General features: G+C 49.5%; 1 protein-coding gene across 14 annotated transcripts in view; it reads right to left on the reverse strand.

The window, feature by feature from the left end:
- SETD3 (SET domain containing 3, actin N3(tau)-histidine methyltransferase) overlaps nt 1-26,709 on the reverse strand; it is a 76,966-nt gene that overhangs the window by 37,375 nt on the left and 12,882 nt on the right. For 7 of the 14 annotated variants that reach the window (XR_006056916.2, XM_042235472.2, XM_042235477.2 and 4 more), the window contains 6 exons: nt 23,101-23,243; nt 22,886-22,995; nt 21,384-21,476; nt 19,093-19,241; nt 16,668-16,740; nt 16,104-16,360 (listed from right to left, as the gene is read on the reverse strand). Coding sequence is in view for 13 of the 14 variants with exons in the window: in XM_042235472.2 (XP_042091406.1) it covers nt 16,104-16,360; nt 16,668-16,740; nt 19,093-19,241; nt 21,384-21,476; nt 22,886-22,995; nt 23,101-23,114 (696 nt within the window). In the remaining variant the exon portion in view is untranslated. The remainder of the gene's footprint in view (nt 1-16,103; nt 16,361-16,667; nt 16,741-19,092; nt 19,242-21,383; nt 21,477-22,885; nt 22,996-23,100; nt 23,244-26,709) is intronic. The other 7 variants (XM_042235475.2, XM_042235471.2, XM_060401919.1 and 4 more) reach the window with 2 other exon arrangements.

The raw sequence follows: 26,709 nt of genomic DNA on the forward strand, positions 1-26,709 counted from the left end.
TCAAAAAATTATAATGAATACTATTGTAATTTTTTCCTGATGAGGCTGAATGTAAATAAAAATACAGTATCCATCTATGTTTTCAAAGACTAATATTTTTTTCTTTTAAGCTGAAAGAATAAAATTAATTCATGAAAGGACAAAATAACTCAAGTCGTAACACGTGAAAAGCTTAAGGACTACAGAACACAGGTGGGCCTAAAAGTAACAGCTCTCCAAGAATATAATTCAGGCTCAAACTGTCGATAATCGCAAGGCGTTTTGCCACAGCTGTATGCGAGGTGGAGACACCCGGTAATTTTCAGGAGGAAACAGCCGGGAAGAGGGTCAGGAGGGATCCCCGCGGTCTCAGATGGCCACACAGCAGCACGCAGAGGCGGGGCGGCTCACTGGAGCCACATGAGGAGGGGACCCCAGGCCCCGCGCAGTTAGGGAGCCCTGGCTGGAGCGGACGGGACACCGCAGCAGGAGGAGAGCTGGTGGGAAGTGAAGAACGGCCCCCAGCGCCCCTGCAGGGAACTCTGACTCGGAGCCACAGAGCCTGGTCGTGGGCACCAGGTGAGAATGAAAGGACAGAAGCCAACAGTGCAGTGAAGTACATTTCACATCATCTTTTAGAAAATACAGACTATCTTTTTTAACAGAGGAAGATACAGTTGCCCAAGAGCGTATGCATCAGTCATGTGGACAGCGGTGAAAGCAAGCCTGCTAAAAGCAGAGGACCTGATAAATCCCCCCCTCACTGCATGGCTCGTGTCTTGGAAGACAGACCCGGGCACACACGTCCAGGGCCGCTGTGTGCACGGAAAGGCCTTGCTCTTAGACTCAGGCAGCCCTCATCAATGTGGCTCCTCTGAGGGCCCATCAGGCTTAGCACCCTGACACAGACCTCTGCACAAACTGGAAATGGCTGCCTGCAGTTCTGCGGGGACACAGCTTGGGAAGTGGGAGATGGGCTGGATTTTGGCCACTCACCTCCCTTGAGGCCCTGGCCACGTGAGAGTCATGTGGAAAACTTACGGGTGATCGGTTCCCCCTCAGAACAAACTCTGCCCAAGCTCTGCAGGTCCCACAGTGTCATTCTGGGCCTGGAGAGCAAGGACCCTCCAGAGGAGGATACAGATAGCAGACTAATACATCAATCTTACAAAAGCCTGCTGTGAAGGTGGATTTTGTGTGTCAATTTGGCTGAGCCACGTGCCCAAATGTTTAGTCAAGCATGATTCTGACGTTCCTGTGAAGCTGCTCTTTGAGGCACTTACCATCTAAGCTGGTGGACTCTGAGTAAAGCAGACTGGCCGCCCTAGTGTGGGGGGCTGGTGGGGCGGGGGCCCAGCTAGTCAACTGAAGGCCTGAACGGAACAAAAGCCTGACCTCACTCAAGCAAGAGTGAAGTCTGCAGCAGACGGCCTTTGCATTTGAACTGAAACAACAGTTCTTTCCTGGGTCTTCAGCCTGCTGGCCTATCCTGTGAATTTTGGACTTGCCAGCCTCCATAATCATGAGAGCCAATTCCTTAAAATAAACTCCTTCTATATAAACAGCTATGGTTTTTCCAGTAGTCGTATGTGGATGTGAGAGTTGGACCATAAAGAAGGCTGAGCGCCAAAGATTTGATGCTTTTGGAGAAGACTCTTGAGAGTCCCTTGGACTGCAAGGAGATCAAACCACTCAATCCTAAAGGAAATCAATCGTGAATATCCATTGGAAGGACTGATGCTGAAGCTCCAAACTTTGACCACCTGATGCTAAGAACCAACTCATTAGAGAAGACCCCGATGCTGGGAAAGACTGAAGGCAGGAGAAGGGGAGGACAGAGGGCAAGATGGTTGGATGGCATCACCAACTCAGTGGACGTGAGTCTGAGTAGGCTCCCGGAGTTGGTAAAAGACAGAGAAGCCTGGCATGCTATGGTCCATGGGGTTACAGAGTCGGATGCGGCTGAGCGACTGAACGATAAACATACATACAGCCTATTGGTTCTGTTTCTCTGAAGAGTCCTACCTAACACACTAACACAGTAGATAAGGAAGATCTACTTGAGAGAAAGGAAAGCCACACTCGAACTGCAAATGTTGCAGCTGAAACCAGAAGGCTGAGAAGGAAGCAGTCACTCAAAGACCAGGGTGGAGCCCCCGCAGAGAAGCAGACGGCAAAGCCCTTTGGGCTACTGGCCAGAGAGGCTGGGCAACACCGGGGAATTGATCACAGACAGAGGGGGCAGACAGCAGTGATGGGGAGGAGGGGGCCCAAGAATGCACCTGAAGTGGGCGGGAGCGGCCACCTCGGCAGCCCCGCCCTTTGGGCTTTCCCAAGTATAATGGTACCAGCGGCATGACACAATTCAGGTTATGAAAAGATCTCACTGGTTCTACTCAGACCTAGACACAAGAGGTCAAAAGTGCAGAAACCCCCTGGAAGGGAGGCCGGTATCTGTCATCACTAGAAGAAAAATGAATTCCTAAGAAAGAAGAAATGACAGCAATAAAGCCCCCAGCCATTTTAACAAGTCCAAACTGTTCCAGATTGAAAATAAAAACAAACAAGAAAATAACCGACTTGAACACTGAAAGAACCTGGAAATGTGACCACAAAGTCATTGCTGGTGATCTCTTACAAACCACGGACAATTTTAGAAAGCGGTCTAAACACAAAAAACAAGCAAAGCTCCCTATAAAAAAGAAGAGAAGTAAGCCAGGGAACACAGAAGTCTGCTCCTGATACCTTGCAGGTTCCTGCTGCTGCTGCTGCTAAGTCGCTTCAGTCGTGTCCGACTCTGTGCAACCCCACAGACGGCAGCCCACCAGGCTCCGCCATCCCTGGGATTCTCCAGGCAAGAACACTGGAGTGGGTTGCCACTGCCTTCTCCAATGCATGAAGGTGAAAAGTGAAAGTGAAGTCGCTCAGTCGTGTCCGACCTCAGCGACCCCATGGACTGCAGCCTACCAGGCTTCTCTGTCCATGGGATTTTCCAGGCAAGAGTACTGGAGTGGGGTGTCACTGCGTTCTCTGTGCAGGTTCCTGAGGAGCCAAGAAATAAACGACCGGGCAACAGGTGGCCCGAGTTCTGGGACTCTTGAGTTGGGCGGGGAGGGCGGTAGCGTGTGGAGAGCAGGGCCTCTGGGGTCTGAGCCGAGCCGAGAACCAGCCTGGCTACCGCCCACCCGAGAGGCCTGGCAGGCCTGTCCTTCAGGAGTAAAGCAGAACTGCGCCTCTCACTGGCTGTGACAGAGGAAACAAACAAAGGCAGTGTCTGACCAGCTCTGCTCAATGCCGTTGCCTGTGGTTTCGGCTACTGGCTGGTGGCTTTACTCAATCAATAAACTGAGCCCCGGTGATGTGTTAGGTGCCTTTCAGCTAAAGATGAAACAGCACGTGCCTGCAGTGCGCTGACATTGTGGTTGGGCAGACAGACAGATGAATGGAGAAATACACACGACACTGTCAGGTTCTGACACGCGCTGGGAGGAAAAGTCGGCAAAGGTGAGGGCAGAGAGCAGTGGGGGGTCCGTCTCTGACGTCACCTTCTCCACCCACCACTGCTCCCTGTTTAAAGCGACAAAAAACAAAAAGTCCTCCTCAACCTCTCAGCTGAATGGACTCTTCCTTCTCTGAACTTCCATGTTTATTTTTTCAATCTATGCCCCTAGAGATCATTTTAAGACCTTTTTTTGATGTGGCCCATTTTTAAAGTCTTTATTGAATTTTGTTACAATATTGCATCCATGTGCTTTCTGCTCGTGTTTTTTGGTGTTTTGGCCACTAGCTGTGTAGGATCTGAGCTCCCTGACCAGAGATCCACCCTGCAGCCCCTGCAGTGGAAGGGGAAGCCTCAACCACCAGACCACTAGGGAGGCCCAAATATCACTCTCTACTGGACTGATTACAGAGGGCCAGCAAGCAAGCTCCTGACTAACTCTGTAAGCCACTGGCTCCAAGCAGGTGCACCTTTCAGAGAGGTGTTTGAAGGCCTCCGCCGGAGGGCAGCGGGGAAAGATGGGGAGAGGAGTTGTCATGGCAGAAGGCGAACTCTTTCACTCTAAGTCAGGAAATGGCTCTGAACGATGGTTCTAGGGAGGCAGATTTTGCCTCTGTACAAGGACTGGCCTTCTAAGTGGTCCTCATGCTGCAAAGGGCTACCTTGTAGGCTTGAACCCTGAGTGGCCCGACAAAGATCAGAGGGTGGCCTTGGGGCGGGCAGGGACCAGCAGAGTGTGCCTGTGGGCTGGCTCCTGGGTGCTGGGCCTGCAGGGTGCCTTCTTCTCTGTTCTATACGGCTTGGCCAGCAGATGCCCGTATTTCCTTTCTACAGATACGGGACGCAGACTCCAACCTAACCTGCGCAGATGCACCCAGCAGGTGACACGCTCAGACTGCAAGCGACTGTTCCTTCCTGTACAGGACACTGACTTCTCTGAAACCTGGCAAGCTGGGTGCAGAAGGCACAGCTCATGTAGAAGCTGCTATTAACAAGACCATTTGAAAATTATTACATCACATGGGCCAATCTTCTGGATAATAATTGTAGCAGCAGAAACATGCTGCTGAAGAGTTTCCGTGATGGTAAAAGATGTAGTCTGCCTGGTCTAACCCACCAGGGCTAGAACAACACACCGAATACTCACACAGACTGTCTGCCAGCATCAGTCCTAGGCAGAGTCAGTGTGCAGAGCAAAAGCAAGAAGCACGCAACCCCAACGGCACCAACAGCAAAGCCCCACCCACACCCCAGCTCTCAGATCCAGGGAGGTCAGGCAGCCTGGACTCTGGGTGTGTCTAACCCATGGCAGGCACCTCATGGAATAAGGGCAACAGAACACGGGCCCCTCTGACCGCTCTCTGAAGGTCACTATCCTGTTTTCTCAGAGTGATTGTCCTCGCCACCCCACTCCATGCAGGTCAGTAAGTTCACTCAAGCTCACTCTTCCACTCGGTATTAAAGCACAGCGGAGGTGGACAGTCCCAGCTGTGCTCACACATTCAGCTGCTGAGAGACCCCAGGCTCAACTCGGGTAATAATGACATATTAATAACACAAAAACTGGTGTTACCACGGTTCCTGTTGTCTCCTCCCTTCTCCTAACTCCACTCTAAACGTTCCTCTCCCTGAGAGAAGGTGAGGACGATACACAGAGCGGCCATGGGATGCGGGCAGCCTGAGCCTTAATTTCCTGGGTCATGTGCAGTTACAAAAGCGGAGCGGTTCTGCAGGGAAGGAAAGGAATGGGGGCATCAACATCAACCAGCACGAGTGGCTGCAGATATGCTGCCAGCATGGAAGACTGCTCCTATAAGGGTGCTTGTCAGAGGTCTCAAAACTAGAAGCAGGTTCCTGCTTTATCAACACACTCAAGACAAAAAACAAAACTCCAAAATCCTATCCCAGAGGATAGGGAATGTAATCATCAGATACAGATCTCAGGGGGCTTAAGAAGCTCAAGAAAGATTTTTTTGGCGTTTTTGTTTTTAAACTCTTATTTTCCAGAAAGTTCTACTGATCAGACTTGTGGGAAAGGCCCGGGACCAGTAAAGCGTGGGCCAGAGGAGGAGACAGGAATTGTAAAGAGACCAGATCTGTGGAGGCGAGGGAAGTTGGGAAAAACAGCCTCCAGGGTCAGGCGGATCTGGGTTTCAAACCTGCTCAGCCCATCTCACCTGCAAAAGGGGGTGGTACCCAGCTCTGGGGTAATGAAGCAAACTACCAACGACCTGGGGCTGGGCCTGGGGGTTTCTGCTGAATCTAATTTGATTCTGTCTCAGATTCTTACGGGAAGGCAGTAATTCCCGGAATAAAAGGTAAGAAAGCTCTCCCAGTGCTAGACACACAGCCAGCTTTGCCAAGCATGATTACCCTTGTGATGGCTCTGCTGGACTTCCATTCCTAACTCTGATCAGCAAAGCTGGAAGCTCTTCTCAAGAGGCCCAGGTGACGAGTACGGGGAGGAAGGCTGCGGTTCACGGAAGGATGGCCAGAGGGAAGCGCCAGCAGGCCAGGCAAGGGCTAGAGACAGCCACACAGCAGCCCAGAGACCCCAGAGCCTTACCTGGAAAACTCCTACAGGAGAACCCGGAGTGTGGGGCTGCCCAGCGTCTCCCCTTGTACAGACACCACAAACCAGTACCCTCGCTTCACTGCCAGGACGGAATACATGCCACCAACTGCACACAGGCATGGCTTCTCCCACTCAGAACCAAGAACACAGAGAAAAGGCATTGCACTTCGTGAGGCCGCAGAAACACAAACTGGAAGAGACAACACGGCTCCCAGAAGGTGAGGCCTGTATCTCTCTGAACTGTTATAATTTTATACAAAACAAGTAAACAACTAAAAACACAGATTAGGATTTTTAAAATTTCTTTATCTGCAGCTTGAGTTTATAAAAATGATAAAAATTAGACATGTTTAAGACGAACAATCTACAAAGTCAGAAACCTTAAATGAGGGCGTGGTAAGGACAACACTCATTCATTTAATACAGATTAACACTGCTCAAGGCCAGCTATCAGGAGCAAGCAAGGCCACAGGCCACAGCATCTCAGCAAGATAGCCAGAAGCTCTGACAAGATCACAGAGACCCTGGAAACCCTCCAGAGGACACACAAGCCTGGAGTGATTCTCCTAAGTTCCAGTGTTTCCACAATTTTTCTAACATTAAAAGCCAAGCTGGTAAGGATAAGGGGGGAAAAAAGGAGAATGAGAGAAGACCACCACTAGTCCCAGCGAGGGGAGAGCTGGCTGCCTGCAGCTTCCTCTGCAAGTGACCCTCTCCCACCGCTGCAAACAGTGGGGCTGAGGCAGGAAAGGGCTCCTCCGGGAATGGAAGGAACTCCAGCAGGCACCTGTGCAGGTCCAAGGGACAGCCCAGCTTTCTGCGAAATGAGAGCCCCAAAGGGAGACAAGATAAGACTGCTCTGCCCTTAAACTCGGAGAAGGCACTGGCACTCCACTCCAGTACTCTTGCTTGGAAAATCCCATGGATGCAGAAGCCTGGTGGGCTGCAGTCCATGGGGTCGCTAAGAGTCGGACACGACTGAGCAACTTCACTTTCACTCTTCACTTTCATGCATTGGAGAAGGAAATGGCAACCTGCTCCAGTGTTCTTGCCTTGAGAATCCCAGGGACGGGGGAGCCTGGTGGGCTGCTGTTTATGGGGTCGCACAGAGTCAAACACAACTGAAGCAACTTAGCAGCAGCCCTTAAACTGGACCACGTCTTTGTCCCCAAAGTGAAGACCAGGAAGGGCCACGGAGGCAGACTGTGTCCCACTGGCCCCGGTTCGGGAGGGGTGGGGTCCGGCCGCACCCCACCTGCCACTGCTCGTTTGCAAAGTGGACCTGCCGCTCTCTGGCAGGGTGACTGTCAGGACCAAAGCCCTAATGAGGGGCCCAGGGAGGGTCACCCTAGCAGGTGGCTCTGTCCCCACGAAGCATCTTCAGTAGTGACCTCAGGTCCCTGCAGCGTGCTCGGGAGCCACTCCCACCCCCGGAATGGCCAGGGCCCTGGGCCACCAGGCACAGAGCACCACTCCCAGTTCGGGAAGAGGCCCCGCTGCCTCTGGGTACAGCTTGAGACTGGAGGGCATCATGTTCTCCCCTACATCCTGCGTCTCCACCGAGGCCATGACCACAGAACCCGGGTTCACCTCGATACCCCGAGCCCCTGAAGCACCTCCTCTCACCCCTGCCGTCGCCCCTGCCTCACCTTGGTGGCGCTCCACACCCCCGCCCTCCGTCAGAAGTCACGACGCTGTCAGGAAGTAGACTGAGAACCAGAGCCCCGCATAAAGAAGGCACGGGCTTTGAGGAGAAAACCCAAGTAGACCCCAGGGCAGGAGCGGGGTGTCCAGGAGGCGGTGCCCACGGCCAGGTTTTCAACTTTGTATTATGTTTGCAACTTTTTTGTAAGCCAAGAAAATCATTTCAAAATAAAAAGTTCCAGAAAAGTCTTTGTACTCCCAGGGACATTCATCCCGGTTCCCCAGGTGTGGTGCCTCACACTGGAGATCTCAATAAACAGCAGATGAATGACTCAACAACCAGGAGGATACAATGGGTGAAAACAGAAAGAAAGGGGCATGAACCCAAGGGCAGGAGGAGAGGGCGGGCGGGTTTGCCTGGGAGGGAGGACCCGGACACAGGCTTCCAGGTGGAGAGGAGAGGCCGACACAGGGGGAAGCTGGCTACAGAGACCCCCTAAGTGCTACTGACCCGCAGCCTCAGGGACGACACGGAATAAACCCACGCATAAACCGGGGGGTGCCTGCCACCACCTCAGCCACCAGCAGAGGTCAAGTTCTGTGAAACGTATGCATGTCCTCCCCTGTGGTACTGCTCGGGCACACACATTCACACGTGTGTGCCAAACAGCACTCGACACTCACACACATCACCCGCAGGAGTCAAGATGTTGGACCTTTCAAGTCTGTGGAGGCCCAGGGGCTTGACTCAAGGCCGCTGCTCAGTCCTGAAGGCCTCGGCACAATCAGATTTCTCTATGCAGACGCGAGCCTCACAGACACAGGAGCAAACCCGCCTCCGGTAACGCACATCTGCGCATCCGTGCATCCCACATGGCTCTGCCGGGGCGAGGACAGCGGCGAGGGGCAGGGCTGCGCCCGGGGCTCAGCCGCGTTCCCCGGGGTTCAGAGACTGCAGGGCCACCAGCCACAGGCTCTGGGGCGGCCTCTCTTCCACAGGCGGGGAGGCTGGCTGCCTGGGTCCCTCGCCACCAAGGGCCTGCAGCAGGGAAGCTGCCTGTCCAGGACGACGACCACCATCACACAGCCTCCCCGTATCCTGCAGCATGAGGCTGGTAAGGAGGAAGCCCACTGCCACGGACACACACTGTGAAACATTAAAATTCACAGCACTCGGCACACAAGTGAGCTTCCCCTCAACACCCCTGCCTTGCATCTCTCAGATTCAACCAGTGCAAAGGAGGAAACCCAAGGAAGGTGGACAAATCACGCATGTGATGAGATCAACCGGAAACAGTACTGTTACAGATACACCTCTATGCTGTGAAATCCCGAGCACGTGAACTTACTTAAAACAGCATCCTGTTCCAAGTCAACAGCATGGGAAAAGGTGCACGTTCCAAGTGCACTCTCAACCTTGGGACAGGCTGGCGGGCCACACCCAGGGCCTGGCCCACCATGCAGGATCTAGTCATTTCTTTTTCACTGACATGGGCAAGACACATTTGGACTATTATTCATCTATGTTGAGTCAAGATTTTCTTCCCTTTCTCACAATCATACTGCTTCAAAATTGGGTTTAAACTAAATCCTGCTTTTTATTCCCACTGATTTCTGTCACAAAACTACTCATATATGTCCATGCAAAAGTCCCAACTTGGAGCCAAACTTTGGAATGCCCTGGCCATCAGGTTATTTTTATTGGTTAAAGCTCTGCAGCAGTTTCAAAGGCCAAGTTCTGCCTCCACCACTGATCCTCTCTTCTTCCCTGGCCCCTCCTTCACAGACAGACAGAAATCCTACCACCACGCAGGTTCTCAATCCCCACGAGCCTTTTCCAGCACTTGGCTGAGCCACAATTTCTAACTTTAGCTTCCTGAGTTTGGGTGTGGACATATCTCAACCATGAAGCTGCAGTATAATGTTTCACCAGCAGGTGTTAGATCTTAACACAGACATGCAAGAGAAAGTCCCTGAGTTTGAGGCCTTGGTTACACACTATCACCTTTGAGCCCCTAAAAGACACCTTGTACACTGCACATCTCAAGAAGAATACGATGTAGGCATAATGTAAAAACCCTGAAAAACTGCAAAGCCCAAGCCCTACTGCACAGGTGAGGCCCAACAGAGGCCTGGAAAGGCTTCTGAACCAACTCTGGGAAGCAAGCTAAAGACAGAAAGTAACCTGAACTTGCAAACAGCCACACTGAAAAACCCTTGACCAAAGAGACGCTGGGAGGCAAGAACACAGGAAATTATCTCCCTAGGTCTGAGGCAATAACAAGCAGGGAGAGAGAGACATAAAAACAAAGAATGCAGAGCAGCAGAGAACGGTAGCAGAGGAATTTGTGCTTGCTAGACATTACGCTAGTGCTAGCTTTCTTTCAGAGCAAACAAGCTGAAAGCTGAAGCGAGAGGGCTACAGACACTTCTCCGGACTCCTCTCCAGGGAGCTCGGACCACCACCAGACACGCTGACCCGGCGTGCCTGCGTCACACCGCTGGTGCCCCGGGAGGCCGCGGCCGGCACACCCTCCAGCCAGAGGTCAGCTCAGAAGACAAAGAACGGGCTTTAGTTCAGATGCAGAGCTTAGGACAGGTCCTAGAAAATGACTTTAAATTGCAAGTCATAACAGAAAACTGTTTTGGAATTTCAGTCCCCAAATGGTAGGCCGGGGTTTGTCATTGCAGCACACAGGCATGTTTTTCCCGGAACAGAGTGCCTGAGACCCTGAAAGGGGTTTTCAGGGCAGGTCACTACACTGAAAATGTTAACTGCAGGCTGCTGTAATCCTGCCCTTACCCCTGGGGGATAATTCATCGCTGAAGTAATCTGTGTGTGAATAACCAGGGGCCAAAACCCAATATCCAAGCCTGGAAAAGCATACGGTAAGAACACACGAGTAACAGCAGCACCAAGTTAACAGTCCTGTTCACTCTTAATGATTACTGAAGACTTCTTATAAGCAGCGAGAACATCCTGAAACTAGACAAACAGCGAGACTCCAAAGATGATTTTTAAAAAGATAACTGTTGCTTACACCTGTTTTTGTCATGAATGTTTTTGTTATGCAAAAACCCTCTTCTCCACAGCCCAGACCCTCTGGTTGTTTCAGCAATACATCTCATTCTGGGCTGCCTGGAGCTTTCATTGCAATGGACACAGAAATTAAATAACTGATTAAGAAATTTTCTGTGAGACTCAGAAAACAAACTTATGGTTGCCAGAGGGAAGGGACAGTTATGGCATTTGGGACAGACGTGTGCCCACTGCTACATACATGGATAGCCACCAAGGCCCTACTGCACAGCGCGTGGTGCTCTGCTCAGTGCTGCGTGGCAGCCCGGGTGGGAGGGGGGTTTGGGGAGAATGGATACATGCACGTGTATGGCTGAGTCCCTCTGCCATTCACCTGAAACGACCAGAACACTGCTATTCGGCTGTGCCCCAATACAGAATAAAAAGTGTACAGTGTGGGGAAAAAAGAAATTTGCTATGAAAGTTCATTCTGATGTATTTCAATCTGTGATCATCTCTTCTGCTGCCTATTTTTACTAACTTCAAGTGACTGTCACATTTGCTTTTCCTGAAAAAGAACCACCCTTAGACTGACCACACCGAGGGACTCAGGGTGTTCACTCCACGTAAAGCCGAGCTCCTCCTGCTGGATCCTAGGGGTGTGCAGTGGCATGCAGGGTCATGGGAGAACACTGCTGGTTCCTACAATGCTCATCTACCTTGACAGAAAGTCACCTCACACGATTTTCAAACTTCAGCAAACAAACAACTGCATGAATTTTTAATATTTAAGGGGCTTCCCTGGTATCTCAGATAGTAAAGAATCTACCTGCAATGTGGGAGGCCCAAGTTCAATTCCTGGGTCAGGACGATCCCCTGAAGAAGGTAATGACTACCCACTTCAGTACTCTTGCCTGGACAGAAGAGCCTGGCGGGCTACAGTTCGTGGGGTCACAAAGAGTCAGACACGACTGAGTGACTAACATTTAATATTTTAAAACATGAGATTAAAAAAAAAACAACAATAACAACAAAAGCATGAGGTATGGAAGCAATTTCAAGTTTGTAAAGAGTCACCTGGGAGGACTTCCCTGGTAGTCCAGTGGTTAAGAATCTGCCTTGCCAATTCAGGGGCCATGGGTCTGAGCTCTGCTCTGGGGAGATCCCTCACGCCGCAAGGGCAACGAAACCCATGCGCCCCAGTGCCCATGCTTCCCAACAAGAGGAGCCACCACAATGAGAAGCCCACACACCGTAACCAGAGAGAAGCCCACACACCGTAACCAGAGAGAAGCCCTTGCTCATCGCAACTAGAGGAAGTCTACACACAGTAACAAACACCCAGCACAGCCATACATTAACTAATTAATTTTTTTTAAAGTCACTTGGCTCTAGGCCTAATTCCTGTAAGGAAGCGCTTTATTATCCACACCCAGTAGGGATTTTAGCAGGAAAGTTAAACACTAACATGAGGTACTATAAGACGAAGGAGGTGCAACTTAAACAATAAAACAGGAATGGACGAGTGCTTCCGTGACAAGTACTGCCGGATGGAGCGCCGCACACAGGTTAACTCTCTTTGCCCACTCAGCCACTGGGAGACAGATGCTGTATTAGCCCATTTTACAGAAAAGCAATCAGAAGCTCCGAGACTTGCCCAGAACAAAGCTTTGGGGATTGGAGCCCTGGCAGGCCAGCTCCAGAGGCCACCCTCTCCATTACCCGGCAGGGGTGGCATCAACCGCCATCTCCGTTGTGTTTCACACCCATAGGCACCACGGCCCTGGACTCTGCTGAGGGCTTTGCTGAACAACCCAATCTGTGCTGACAACAGTTATACTGCAAAGTGGTCTTCTACTTTCCCAGATTAGGGGGCAAACACAGAGGGGCAGGCTAAAGCAACTAATGCTGAACCCCGTTTAATTTAGCTAATGAATATATTTATTAGGATTTCTCTGCTCTTCCCCAGTAGCATATCGTATACCTACCAACCGTGGAGCGGGGGGCGGGTTGCTCATCTTCCACTGTCATATCTTTTTCCCTTTTCATACTGTTCAGATGTGAGAGTTGGACCACAAAGAAGGCAGAGCACCAAAGAGTTGATGCTTTCGAACTGTGGTGCTGGAGAAGACTCTTGAGAATCCACTGGACAGCAAAAAGATCAAACCAGTCAATCCTAAAGGAAATCAACCCTGAATATTCACTGGAAGGACTGAAGCTGAAGCTCCAATACTTTGGCTACCTGATAAAAGCCAACTCACTGGAAAAGACCCTGATGCTGGGAAAGATCAAAGGCAAAAGGAGAAGGGGGTGACAGAGGATGAGACTGTTGGATGGCATCACCGAGTCAATAGACCTAAGTTTGAGCCAACTCTGAGAGACAGAGAAGGACAGGAAAGCCTGGTGTGCTGCAGTCCATGGGGTTACAAGGAGTCGGATGCGACTGAGCAACTAAACAACAGAAGTCTGGACTTCAATTCAGGTCTGTCACCACAGAGCCTGAGTTTTTCCTGTGCAACCTCTCTCGCGGGCAGATCATCTCACTGCTGCTTCGACCCTTCCTGAGACCACCCTAGTGAGGGCAGCCCCATTTGGGGCACGAGGTCCTTCCCGTCCGTCGGTCCACTGCCCTCTTGCTGACTGAACTCTCACAGCTCATGCGGAGCAGTGATGGCAGTCCACCAGACAGAGTTCACTTTCAAAATGCAATTACAAGGGTCTCATCTTGACTCCCTAACAACTCAAACATCTCCAAACCTAGTTATAGACTTGTAAATGTTTAAAAAGAAGTGATGTTTGTTAAATGACAGCAACAGAAAAGCACTTCAAACATACTCCCCCAGCCACAGCCAGCAGCTAATGCCGGGGGGCTGGGGGGCAGGGCTGGCAGTGGCCCAGGAAGACTTTCCGGCCTACCAGCCACCCACACCAGTCAGGCCCTTCCAATCACTAGGGATTCTGGAATCACACTGGTGTCTGAGGTGCTGTGCTCACTGCATAAACACAAAGCAAGGTTCTCCGCCTCTGCACTACTGACATCTGCACGGGACGACTCCTCGTTCGGGGCTGCCCTGTACGTCGCAGGGCCCCCCACCCCCACACTCCACCCCGCCAAACCTAACAACCAAAATCATCACCACACACTCTCTCAAGGACAAATGCCCTCTGACCGCCCAGCTGAGAAGCACTGGTGTAGAACAGAGGAACCTGTTATATGGGCACAAATACCCTTTGCTCTCTCTTCAGTTTGATACTTTTGACAGCCAAGAAAAACACGGTTTTATCTCACCCTAAATATTTTTAAACTTTATAATTCTGTAATGTTTTTTCTTTTTACCTTTTGACCCCCTTCGTCCTTTTCAAAATCATGACCATTATTTTTCAAATACTCAAGACTGACTTAATTATGCAAAAAAGCCAACATTTGTCTGACGATTATAATTTCACATTTGATATATCCTGGTTCATGATTATCAGCTAAATTTTTCAATAAAAAGGAATAATAAATAAAGGAAATCCCATGGACAGAGGAGCCTGGCGGGCTACAGTCCTGGGGGTCGCAAAAGAGTCAGACACAACTTGGCGACTAAACAACAATGACAATAAGGAATAGTGATAAATAGATCCATTAGTGCTTTAAGATTGCGGGTTTTCTTTTTAAGGATATTTGGATTCATTATAATTTATACAAACTGTTCTTGCTAGTTATGTGAGAATTTTATTATTCTTAGAAAAACCTCTGAATTACAGTTTATTTCTAGAATGTTCTCTACTTCCTAAGATATTCACAATAAATACAACTTACTACCTAGACTTCGGTATAATTCAGTCACCTCAGCATCACCTAAGGGGGTTTATTTCAGAGGGTTGTTAAGAGAGTATTTTAGTGACTCAGTCTTTAAAAATCTCATTGCCTAAGCAAAACTGCACTACTTCATTAAGACTGAAATCAACAGACCAGTGAGTGCAATGAGAACCCAGGGGTCATTCTGCCAAGCCAGCTGTCAGGAGACCCAGCATAGTTCCAGAATTCCTGACCTGACCGCGGAGGCGCTACCTTCCTTCCCTCTCAGGGCAAGCCGCTGGCACTTGCCATCTAACTGCCCCGACATGAGAAACACATTCATGGAAAGAGCTAGTTTCCAGGTTGCTGCCTAATGATAAGACATGACAGAGGCTTAGACCTGCCAGGGTCAGCTTCACATTTAATCACTAAGACACACGAATAAGAACTAGGAACAAAAGCACAACCCTTTCAGGTCATGAAGAACCACATCAAGCTTCAGACTGCAGGATGGTAGGTGCAAAGTAACTGAATAACCAAAATTTTGATTTGGCTCCATCAGTATTTTTTCAAGTCAAGCACACTTGAAGTAAACAATGTATAGATACTGTATGATAATTCTTAACAACTTCCTGAAGTTTAAAGTTTAGAAAAGCAGAGATTTCTACTTGAAGGTAAGAGTCATACAGTTGTTTAATATATCTGAAGTATCTGACCCACTGAAGGATGTAACTTTTGAGTGCAATATTCCTGTGCAGTAAGCATGCTGAACAGACAAACATTTGTTTCCTGTCGCAATGAAATGAGATCACACTTTCTTGCAGATGAAACACAGCAGAGACAGACCAGCTACAGGAACAACCATATCAAGCGTAATTCAGGTTATCAAATTGCCCAAAGGAAAGAACAGGGAGCAGCTCATCTTTCACTGGCCACTCATGAGGCACAGAAGCCCAGGAGCTGATTTGTGGGCAAATGAGAAACAGGGCGCATCGGGAAGCAGAGCCCCGCCCCTTCTCAGCTCCAAGGGAGCCGGGACGCTGGCCCCCCATCTGAGTGCTGACCAACTTGAACAGAAAGCAGACGCTGGGATGCTGGCTGAACCGCTGCAACACAGTAAGGAGCAGAGAGGCGAAAGCAAACGCTCGACACCGCGCAGAGACTTCTGCGTGACACTTCCCCTCAGAACTACTTCCAATTAATACAACACAGCGCACACTTGGAAAAACATAAAGAAGTCAACTGTCGGTACTTTACTACTGCTAATGTATATATGAAGAATCCATAAAGGGACTTTCATTTTCTTGGAAGATTTAGACTTAGAGCATCTTCTTGTATCAGACAGACTTGAGCGACTTCTAACATTCCAAGGTTATCTTCTGTCTCCAGAACAACGTCATGACTTTCATGAGATGGGAGTAACCGCTGCTTGTTTTCACAGTGGGCACCGAGGCAATCAGATGGATTCCAACCACATTTCCGTGACATGCGGTAAAAACAGAAACATGCCCTCCATGCCTCTTCCCTTAGAAAGCAAAACTCTTCAGGGCAGCACTCAAGCACTCAGTGCCCCCCCTCCCCCGCGCTGCCAGCACCTGCTCACCTGGATGACCCTGTAGAAGTAGGCGTACTGCCGCGCCGTGTTCTTGTACTGGCTGAAGACGTCGTGTATGGCCTGTGTGGACTGCAGGTAGCGAACCTCATCCTCCTCGAAGTAGAGGGGGGTGTCGTACTCGCTGGGGAGGGTCTGAATGTAGGGCTGCCAGAACGAGTTAGGGTCGGCCCGCTCACACAGCAGATGGAAGGCCAGTGTGATGTTTCCCATGGCTTGAAGAATCCGGTCTTGAGAATACAAGGGTCCTGAATTAACCCAGAAGTTAACAGGATTAGTGCCGCAAACTGCTTTACAAAGTGTTCATTTCAAAAGATACATTAAAGTTACAGAAGCAACCAGAGAGCCTCATAACATTTAGAGTTTAAGTGCCCCATTCTTTTGCCATTCTTCAACTAAGTCAAATTAGGAGCATGGAAAACACTTCATGGGGATTGTGGGAAATATCTCACTAGTTGAGAAAACAACCAAAGATGGTCCTTAGCCCTACAAAATGAAATTTTATATATTTTTATCATTTTTGCTCTCCTTTCAATGAACAGAAATTCTTCTCACCCAACACTGAATTTTTAGCAGATTCAACGGTCATTAGTAATTTTCGTGGAACCCATAAAAATAATTCTTCTGCCTAGGAGGAAAAAATAAGAAGACTAGAATTACCAAAACATGTTACAATTGTCAATCCAACCACATCCATGGTCAGAAATCCAGTCATAAGGAAACACAACTTAAAAGTTGCCAATTGGCATTTCATTTCTAATTATCAAACATACTTCTAAATATAAAAATTTGTATTATAGTTTAATGAGTATAGGCATGATCTTGAATCCTGTATCCGAAGAAAATGGCAACCCACTCCGATATTCTTGCCTGGAGAATCCCATGGACAGAGCAGCCTGGAAGGCTACAATCCATGGGGTCACAAAGGGTCAGACACGACTGAGCAACTAAACACCACCACCCAAAGAAAAACTAAAGATACTGAGAAAAAAATGAAAACAGCGGCTTTCAGCTTGACTGTGAAGCAAACAGAACAATGTGGGCTAGAGCACAGGGTGCTTATTTACTCTTCTGTTTAACAGATTCATCTGTTTCTGGCTGCGCTGGGTCTTCGTTACTGTGTGGCTTCTCCCTAGCTGCGGAGCGCGGGCCCTGGGGCGGCAGGCCTCAGGAGCTGCCGCACAGCTGGGCTCAGGAGTGGCGATGTGCAGCCTCTAGAGAGCTGGCTCAGTGGTTGTGGCACGTGGGCTTAGCTGCTTTGCGGCATGTGGGATCTTCCTGGACCAGGGGTTGAACCAGTGTCCCTTACATTGAAAGGAGGATTCTTAACCACCCTGTTTATTCACTCTGCTATACTTACATTAACTCTAAAAACAAAACAAAATCCTACCTCCCACAAAAAGCCTAACCTGCCAGTGTGAATCACTACTGAGTTTTTGAGGCCAGAGTAACCTTCCCCTACATGCTTGCCCTCAAAGCACAGTTAGCACAGTTACCAGTGAGAGCACACGCCCATAAGACATGTTTTGGTTACTGATTTTTTCCAACAGCATTACCTCACTGTCTTGGCAACATGAAGGCTTGGGTTCAGGCAGTCCTGCGTGCATGTCTATACTGCCTAAAGCGGGTTCAGGCAGTCCTGCAGGCGTGTCTATACTGCCTAAAGCGGGTTCCGGCAGCGCTGCACGTGTGTCTATACTGCCTAAAGCAGGTTCAGGCAGTCCTGCATGCGTGTCTATACTGCCTAAAGCGGGTTCAGGCAGTCCTGTGTGCGTGTCTATAGTGCCTAAAGCATGGACACTGTCGTGGTGCCCGACAGAGGTGATGGCGCCACACAGGAGCATGCCTATGTCCAAGCTCATCAAGATGTGTTCATCAAAGATGTGCAGTTTTATGTATCAATTATGCTTCAGTAAAGCTTAAAAAAAATAAAACTCATGCACACCATGAAGACACCAGCACCAAGACATTGCAGGCAGCATCCATACCCCCAGGGCTGCTCTCCTGAGACATCTGTCTGCTCGGACCTCTCAGCAGCATCTCCCGTTCCCTTTCACGTGTGTCTGGTCCCTTACTATACTATACATTATAAGCAGCATGAAGGGAAAAAGCCTGGTGTTTAGGGAAGCATGGTATGATGATAAACAAGGGACTATTCACATACTAGCTATTCAACAGGTATCTAATAAAACAGCGTATGGCTTATCAATGTATCATTGAAAAGTAAACTACAACTTGACCAAAAATGTTGTTGGGAGTTTGAGGGGACCCAAATAAATAACATCCATTTCCTCCACCTAAATTCTGAACAGACTGAGAGAGACACAAGAATACAACAGATGGTCACACAAAATGTCACCTACGGAATCCCAGAATTAGACTGACTCCCCCACCTAGTTACAGGCAGGACTGGAGCCCCACAGGCCTCCCCTGTAAACTCCCAGGGTGGGAGGTGGACACACATGGCAACCAGCTCCATGGAGAAAAAGGCCAGTTCCTTTTTCCAGAACCATCAAGACTGCTATGCCTCCTCTAGGAGAGGCAGGAGTGAGCACCAGAGGGGGGCCTGGAGCTGGTCAGGGAGGCCACTGCTCCCTTAGCTGCTGGGAGGCTGCTGTCAGGGAGGCCGCTGTCAGGCAGGCCACTGGTCCCTTAGCTGGAAGGAAGGATTGAGGCTGGAGAAGAGCACGTGTCCCTTCTTTCCCGTCGCCTCTGCAGCTGGCATCTTAGTAAGTGCTACCTCCAGGAACTAATTATCCATCCAGAAAACAGTCTCCACCCTCAACACTGCCAATCCTCCACCCCACCCTGCAACCAATCCACCACAAGGTCACTGGTTAACAGTACAGTTCCAGGGATGACTCAGAAGGGGCTGCCTTGAACCCCGAGTCGAGGCTCCTCCGGACCCATGAGACCAGCTAGGAGACTGCAGGGCAGGGAGGGGGCTGTGGACTGTACCACAGCTTACCTACAAACTCACCTTGATATCTCTTGTTGCTCTCAAACCGAAGCCCTCTTCTTTGAAGTTCACCATTTCAAAACCCTCAACAGAGGCTCCATTTTCAGAGGCCCATTTCATTAGATCAGGAAAGTAATCTTCTCTTTTTCCATCAAAAGTAACAGACAGACCTATACCCATCCAGGTGTCAGAAAACAAGAGCAACTTTTAGGACATGCATCAGCCACACTGCCACAGAAAATAAAAAATAGACTATTGGAACTAACTACCTGGAAATAGTAATAAGACTTCAATCTCAAAAAAAAATAGGAACTGATCACCAGACAGTCACAGTGCATACCTTAACTAGCGACAGGAAAGGCAAGTTAAAACACTAACTGCCCCTGCTGGTTACAGAGAAATAGCTGCAGATCCCAGGTAACATGAACACTGGCTGTTAGGTTCTATCAGGTGCTATCAAGGGATGGTATCATGGGAAGCCTTCTGACCATGCAGGTTTCCAGAGCAACCTGCCCTCTCTCATATGCACACTCAAAACTCCTACAGACACCAAGATCAGCAATGCACACATGTGCACGAGGAGATGTGTAGAAGGCGAGCCCTAGACCCCGATTAAGAGCACAACTGAGCTCTGTATTCCGCCCAGCATCTAAAATGAGCAGGACCCATATGTATCACTGTGACTAAAACACAAAACCTCACAATGGTTTTTTTTTTTTTTTGAAAATGCAATAGTATGACAGCATTTAAGTAAACTGTTAAAATACCAATTAGTACCATCTATTTGTATGGGGTTAGAAATGAAGCAGAAACACATTCACTGGAAAGACAAACCCCCTGGGCCAGGGGGGTAAGGGGGGGGGGGCGGGAATGGGTGGAAGTGTGTGGCTTCAGCTGTTCCTGAGACACCTCCTTTCTTAAAAACAAACGTAAGCACCAATCAAAGCACAGAGGGAAGGGAAGAGATGGGACCAGCAGGTGCAAAGGAAGGAAAGAAGAGCCTGACCTGACAAGACTCGGGCCCGTGTCCAGAGTGACACAGTGGATGCTTAGGGGCGCTCTCCTGGGCCTTGGAGCACGTTTGAAATATCAAAAAAGGTGAAAAGCCATGCATAGGAAAAATCATCATTTTTTTGAGGAATAAGGAGAGAACAGGAACTTTAACCACATGAGATGCTGGGCTTGGCACCCAGCCCAGGGCCTGTGGCCATGTCCCCACAACACAATTCACGGTTAACTGGATCCCAGGGCTGTGCCAGGAGAGATCTGCTAACTGGAGAAAACTAAGTTTGTGAGGGATACTCTAAGACAAAATGTACTCTTCCCTTACTGAGAACAAATGAGTGCTCTAACTTCAGTGCCAGCGGTAGTAAACGATCTCTACTCAGGACAGAATAGAACTTTTTGGCAATCAACGTGGTGAGCCAGGATGAGCACAGTGTACAAATTAGCGCAAACAAACACATTCTAGAAGAGCCGGTCCCCACGGAGGGTCTGAGACCATCCCACCTGAAGCCTGCATGTGTGCAGATACTACAGGAGAGCACCAACACTCAGCAGCTACCAGCGCAAGGGAAAAACCAGCCTCCTTCCCACTTCCATGGCAATAAATAAACAGGGAGCCAAGTTCTTTCATCCTTTTAAATGCAGGCTCCTTACTGTGTTTTCTCCTTCCACTTTCCCTGTGGCCTGCATACAAATCTATTTTTTGTGCTTTATAGCACAAAAACAATAGGTATATTGAAGAAGCTTTTCCAAATTGACACTTGACCCTGTTGCCAGCCTGGCTGAGAATCATTAAGATGCCTACTGAATACACCCTGGAAAAACACAGCTTGAGAAATATAACTAACCCTCTCATTCAATCAAGACAGATTTGAGTTCATCATAAATCTTATTTAACAAGACACTAATCAATCTGGATATATTTGTGTGGTGACCATACAACATCATGTACTGACCTGAAACCCTGAAGGAAACACAGGATACCAAAACAGATTTAAAAACCTATTTCATAAAATAAAGATCAGTGAAAGTTGTACCATTTTAGTCCCCAGACACAGTCCCCCCAGCTGAAGCTTAACGTTTTTATTCTTTCCGAAGCAGTCATAGCACCTCAGAAATGGGAAAAACCCTGACGGTTTTCTGATGCAGATCCCCTCCAACCTAGAAGCCCTTCCACAGACACCCTCCAGACAGGCATGGGGGCCTAAGGTTTCATGCGGAGACCTTCTTTCTCAAAACCGCACTGCCTTGCCTGGGCCAGGTCTCCACAGGATATTATTAGAATAAGATCACTCGAAGACATTTACCTTTTTGCTTTTTTCGTATTTTCTCAACTAGAGACCGGATCTGCACATATTCTTCCCATTCTTTTCCAGGACCAGGGGCAGGGCTACTGCATTCTGTAACACAGAATCCACGGCATGTGAACAGTTTTCTTTCACCTTAACCTGTTAGCCTTCAGAAGAAAGAGGATCTGGGTTTTGTCATCGCTGTTGGTTTATTTTTAGAAGACAAAGATACTAAAGCTGTGATGACCAAAGTGAGAAGTACAAACCAGGTATGCTTCTTTAAAGCACGTAAATCCTCTGAAATCGGCTTCCCTGGTGGCTCAGTGATAAAGAATCTGCCTGCCAATGCAGGAGATGGGGGTTTGATCCCTAGGTCCGGAAGATCCCCTAGAGGAGGAAACTGCAACCCATTCCAGTATGCTTGCCTGGAGGATCCCATGGACAGAGGAGCCTGGCGTGTTACAGTCCATGGGGTCGCAAAGAGTCAGACATGACTGAATACTCACACAGAACCTCTGAAACCACTCAGACCAAGTGTTACACGGTGCCCACAGGACACAGATGTGAGCACCTAACCTGCCTCCACCTCATTCTCGCTCCTCTGATCAAACTTCCTCAGAATACGCTCATAAACAGGAAAATGTTAAAAGCTAAGCTAAAATGCGAAATATTTTCCTGAAAATTCTTGTGGATGGTAAGAAGAAGGTACATTAAAAGTCAACATTTATTTCGAGTTAAACCCCACAACAATGACTCCCTGAGGGAACCAAATAAATTGGACATAAGGACAATTAGTCAACAAACAATTCACATCCAAGTGTAAGGCTCTATAATAAGCGCTCTGGGGGAGTTACAAAAAGAGACGGCACAGTGGCTGCTAAGACAGCAGCGAGGATTCTATTCCTGGGCCAGAACAGGCGCTGTGGAGGGCCGCACACCAGCCCCCCTGCCTGCCAGGGCCCTTCCCTCTTTAAACAGCTGCATCCGTTTATAGAGAGACCCCGCCCCATGTTCCTGCTAGACCTCCAGGCCCCCTGTTCCCCAAGGAGAAGACTAGATGTGGTAAACAACGAACAGTAACTGGTTACATGTTGGTGCCTAACTGTCAGGTTAGCCAGTCTTACTCCACCCTTCCATCAGCACTGACTGAGGCCCTGGAATACGGGAGTCTGTCCTTAGGCCATCCACAGTCTATCTGAGGAGACGTGTGGGAAGGAGCAGGTGGGGGAATGTGTCTGTGGGGGCCCAAGCTGATCTGCAGGGGGGACCCCACAGGGGAGGATGGGAGCACTCAGGGAGGGACAGTTACAGCCAGTACCGTACCTGTTAGGTACCGTTTCTCCATTTTTATAGGTGGGGAGACTGCGGGCTGGGGAAGATGGGTAATGTGCCAGGTCCCATGGCTAACCAGCTGGGATCTGAAAACAGTCTGTTCACCTCCTGCTGCCCAGACCAGGGACCCCTCCCCGCGAGGACGGATGCACATGCCCCACCAGCTGGGCAGCCGAGTCAGGACTTACTCTGTAAAAGTTCACTGGTCAGGTTCAAGGTTTCCTTCGGGGACACGCTTGCTGCAGCACCAGTGCCTGATTTCTGCGTTTTCACTCGGCTCTTCTTACCCATTTTCTGACTATAGAGAGAAAGAAAAGACAAAGGCCCTACATTTCCAAAGAACAAAATCGAGTAACAAAACAGGGCACGGCAGTGGCTCCGCCTGGAGACATTAAGATCTTACCTTACAGGAGCCATATTCCTGAAGTTTCCTTCCAGAAAAAGCAACGTGTAACAAACACTAGTGTTTGGAGGCACTCAAATGGGGGGGGAAATGCTGCTTTGTAGTCTCTGGAAGAAAAGCTCACTCCTGTTCACCTATAAAAACTACAGTGGAAGCAAGGTTTACTCTAGAATTTTTTTTAATTACACTTTACTGTATATCCTACTATGTTTATTCTGTGACACTATATTCATGTATCACAAACTCACATGGCCGCAAAAATCTAGGCTCTCCTCACTTTGCTTTAAAAGAATAATTTCCTATGAAGAGTATCTATTTCATAAGCAACCAATTAGACTCTCTGGACAAACGGTGAAGGCACTTTGGAGATCAAGGAAACTTCAGGGAGCTAATCCAATTCCTCAATCTCGTTTCAAGGAAAATCCACAGTGCCTTGCCCAGGGTTTCACAGATGTGGCTGGCAGACCCGAGCCTCAAAAGAGGCTCAATGATGCCTCCCCGTCTGGCACTGCAGCCACCCTGCAGGCCTCAGTGGTCTAACACGTAAATGGCCATGAGCAGACAAGGCAGTGGGACAGGCAGGTGCCAAGGGCAAGGCAGAGATGCTGTAACATGTGAGAAAACAGTTGATGGCAGTGAGTCAGGAGGCGTATCCTGAAGAAAGCAAGGGACTGGGACATATGAAGAAAGGGTAGGCAACTCAAAGTTGGCCAAGAATGAGGGGGGCACCTGGGGGCCCAGTGGGGCGAGCATGCCCACCTGGAAAGGAAAGAAGACCTCAGTTGCAGGAGGGGTGCCACTGCTGCCCGAGGACTGACCCAAGGGTTCCTCCTAAGTCAGAAGTGCCTGAGAACAACTCAGGAAGATGGGGAGTAGCAGGCGAGCAGCAACTGGAGCCCCCTGCACATTACCAATCGGCGACCGCCATGGTGACGCTCCACGGAACCCTCGCCAGCAAGTTTCCCTTCATCTCAAGGGCGAGCCAGAAAGCCAACTCTGACCTACTTGGTTTTTTACAAAGAGCAACAAGTACTGAAGTGGGGAGAGCTGTGAGGGGACAAAGCGTTAAAATGCATGCTCTCCCACAGTCCAGCTGTTCACTTACTCCACTATCAGTCCAGTCGCTCAGTCGTGTCCGACTCTTTGCGACCCCATGAATCGCAGCACGCCAGGCCTCCCTGTCCGTCACCAACTCCCGGAGTTCACTCAGACTCCCGTCCATGGCATCAGTGATGCCATCCAGCCATCTCATCCTCTGTCCTCCCCTTCTACTAAAACAACAGGAAACTCATTCTCTTAAAGGACTGCCTATGTAGCTTCTCTGTCTCTGATGCAACTTTGTAACTTATGTATCGAATGAGCCTTCTAACACAGGGGGAAGAACACACAGTATCTGGAGTCCTGGAACCAAATGAAACAAGTAACAACCTAAAACTTGTGCAGCAAAGAGAGTGAGTTATTTTGAGATCAAAAGCAGGGGAAAAAAATATTAAGCCTGGAGCAGGGTGGCAGGCAGAGAAAGTTTGAGCACCTTTTCCTAAACTCAAGGACTAAAGAGAAGGAAGCTGCCCTGTTCGCTGGCTCTCAGCCTGGACAGAGCGCCTGCCACTCTTCCCTGCAGCAGGCCCTCTCCACACCTACAGAGGGCACCTTTGCAGAGAACCACTGAACTTGACCTGAAAACAACTAAGACGGGCGCTAAGTCTGCAAAGAAGGGCTTCTATCACACTTCCAAATGTAGCAGGAGCAGCTGGAGACGGGCTTGCTGGCCTCTCCCTACAGCCCTGCTGTCATGACCTTCTTCTGTGCATCAGAAGCCAAGCAACTTGAAAACACCACTCCAAAAGGAGCTCGAAGACCCTGCCCCATTCTTAACAGGCCTGGGGCACAGTAAGGCCAAGCCAGCCAGGCCCCCCACCCCCATGGTGGCTGCCTCAGGGCAAGGACTCAAGGGCTACAAAATAGGCTTCTCCACTCTGCCTGTAGCCCTTGTGCCCACCCTGCATGTCTTCCCTCAGGAATCCCCCTCCAACTCCCACCACCCCCCCAGCATCTAGATACCTGCCCTGAGATGAAGTGAAGTGAAGTGAAGTGGCTCAGTCGTGTCCGACTCTTTGCGACCCCATGGACTGTAGCCTATCAGGCTCCTCCGTCCATGGGATTTTCCAGGCTAGAGTGCTGGAGTGGATTGCCATTGCCTTCTCCAAAGGCTCCTTAATTAAAACAGCAGCAGCGACTCTGTGTGCAATCCTTCACCTTTGCCACACACAGCTAAGATGTGTTTGATCTTCCCAGACACTCTCATCAATAGACATTAACCTCCTCTTCTAGACGCCATCCTCAAAAAGATGCAGTCCTCAAAAAGGTGCAGCGAGGACTCTAAAGCCTGGGCTTGGCCACAGCCCCGCGGCTCCTCAGTGAAACGCAGAGGAAAGCACAGCGTTCTGCAGGGAGCAGGAGGGCGGACCTGACCCCAACAGCTCCTGGACAAGGGGCCACCCCTGAGAACCTTAGGCGACCTGCCCCTCTGGAATCCAACTCCTGCTCAGACCGCAACAGTGTGCTGCGTTCTCCCTGCACACCCCCGCACACCCCACCCCCGCCGCTTAAGTCGGCCCCACTGAGTAACGAGGGCAGAAAGGCAACACTGGTGGAACTTCAAAACACATCAGGAAATGACCACCTGGGAGAGCAGCTGTTCTTAAACTTCATACAAGTAGGATTACACAACACACAGGCTTCTTTTGCTCAAGGCAAGGTCTTTCCACAGCTCTAAGGTGACACCCACTCTCCCAGGCACAGCCCTCAGGGCCCTTCACCCCGTCACCCTACTCTACCTGCCCTGCTTTCTTCTTCCCATCACCCATTACATAGCACAGCGTCAGGATCTGCTCATGTTCTCCCCCCTTTCCAGAAGAAAGCTACCTTTGGCTACCCCTGCCTCCTCCAGACAACAATTTTTCACATACCCAGGTCAAAATGTCCCCAGTGGCCTTGAGGAAATTCTGGGTCCTCCATGCAGATTTCACTCCCATGGAAATCAGTAAGACTGGGTCAAGTTCAACGTGATCAGCAAACGCTAAATGTTGCACTCTTGCCTGGAAAATCCCATGGACGGAGGAGCCTGGTGGGCTGCAGTCCACAGGGTCGCTAAGAGTCGGACAAGACTTGGTGACTTCACTTTCACTTTTCACTTTCATGCATTGGAGAAGGAAATGGCAACCCACTCCAGTGTTCTTGCCTGGAGCACCCCAGGGACAGCGGAGCCTGGTGGGCTGCCGTCTATGGGGTTGCACAGAGTCAGACACGACTGAAGCGACTTAGCAGCAGGCTTACCTTGAGATTTGTTGTTGTTGAGTTGCTCAGTCATGTCAGACTTCTTTGCAACCCCACAGACTGTAGTCCCCAAGCTCCTCTGTCCACACAATTTCCCAGGCAAGAATACTGGAGTGGATTGCCATTTCCTTCTCCAGGGGATCTTCCCGACCCACAGATCAAACCCACAACTCCTACACGGGCAGGTGGATTCTTTCCTACTGAGCCCCCAGGGAAGCTACCGTTGAGATCAGTCTTTCGGAATTCTCTTTGGACTGTTTCCCTCCCACAGGG

This window comes from Ovis aries, chromosome 18 (genome assembly GCF_016772045.2).
Source record: "Ovis aries strain OAR_USU_Benz2616 breed Rambouillet chromosome 18, ARS-UI_Ramb_v3.0, whole genome shotgun sequence".
NCBI lineage: Eukaryota > Metazoa > Chordata > Mammalia > Artiodactyla > Bovidae > Ovis > Ovis aries.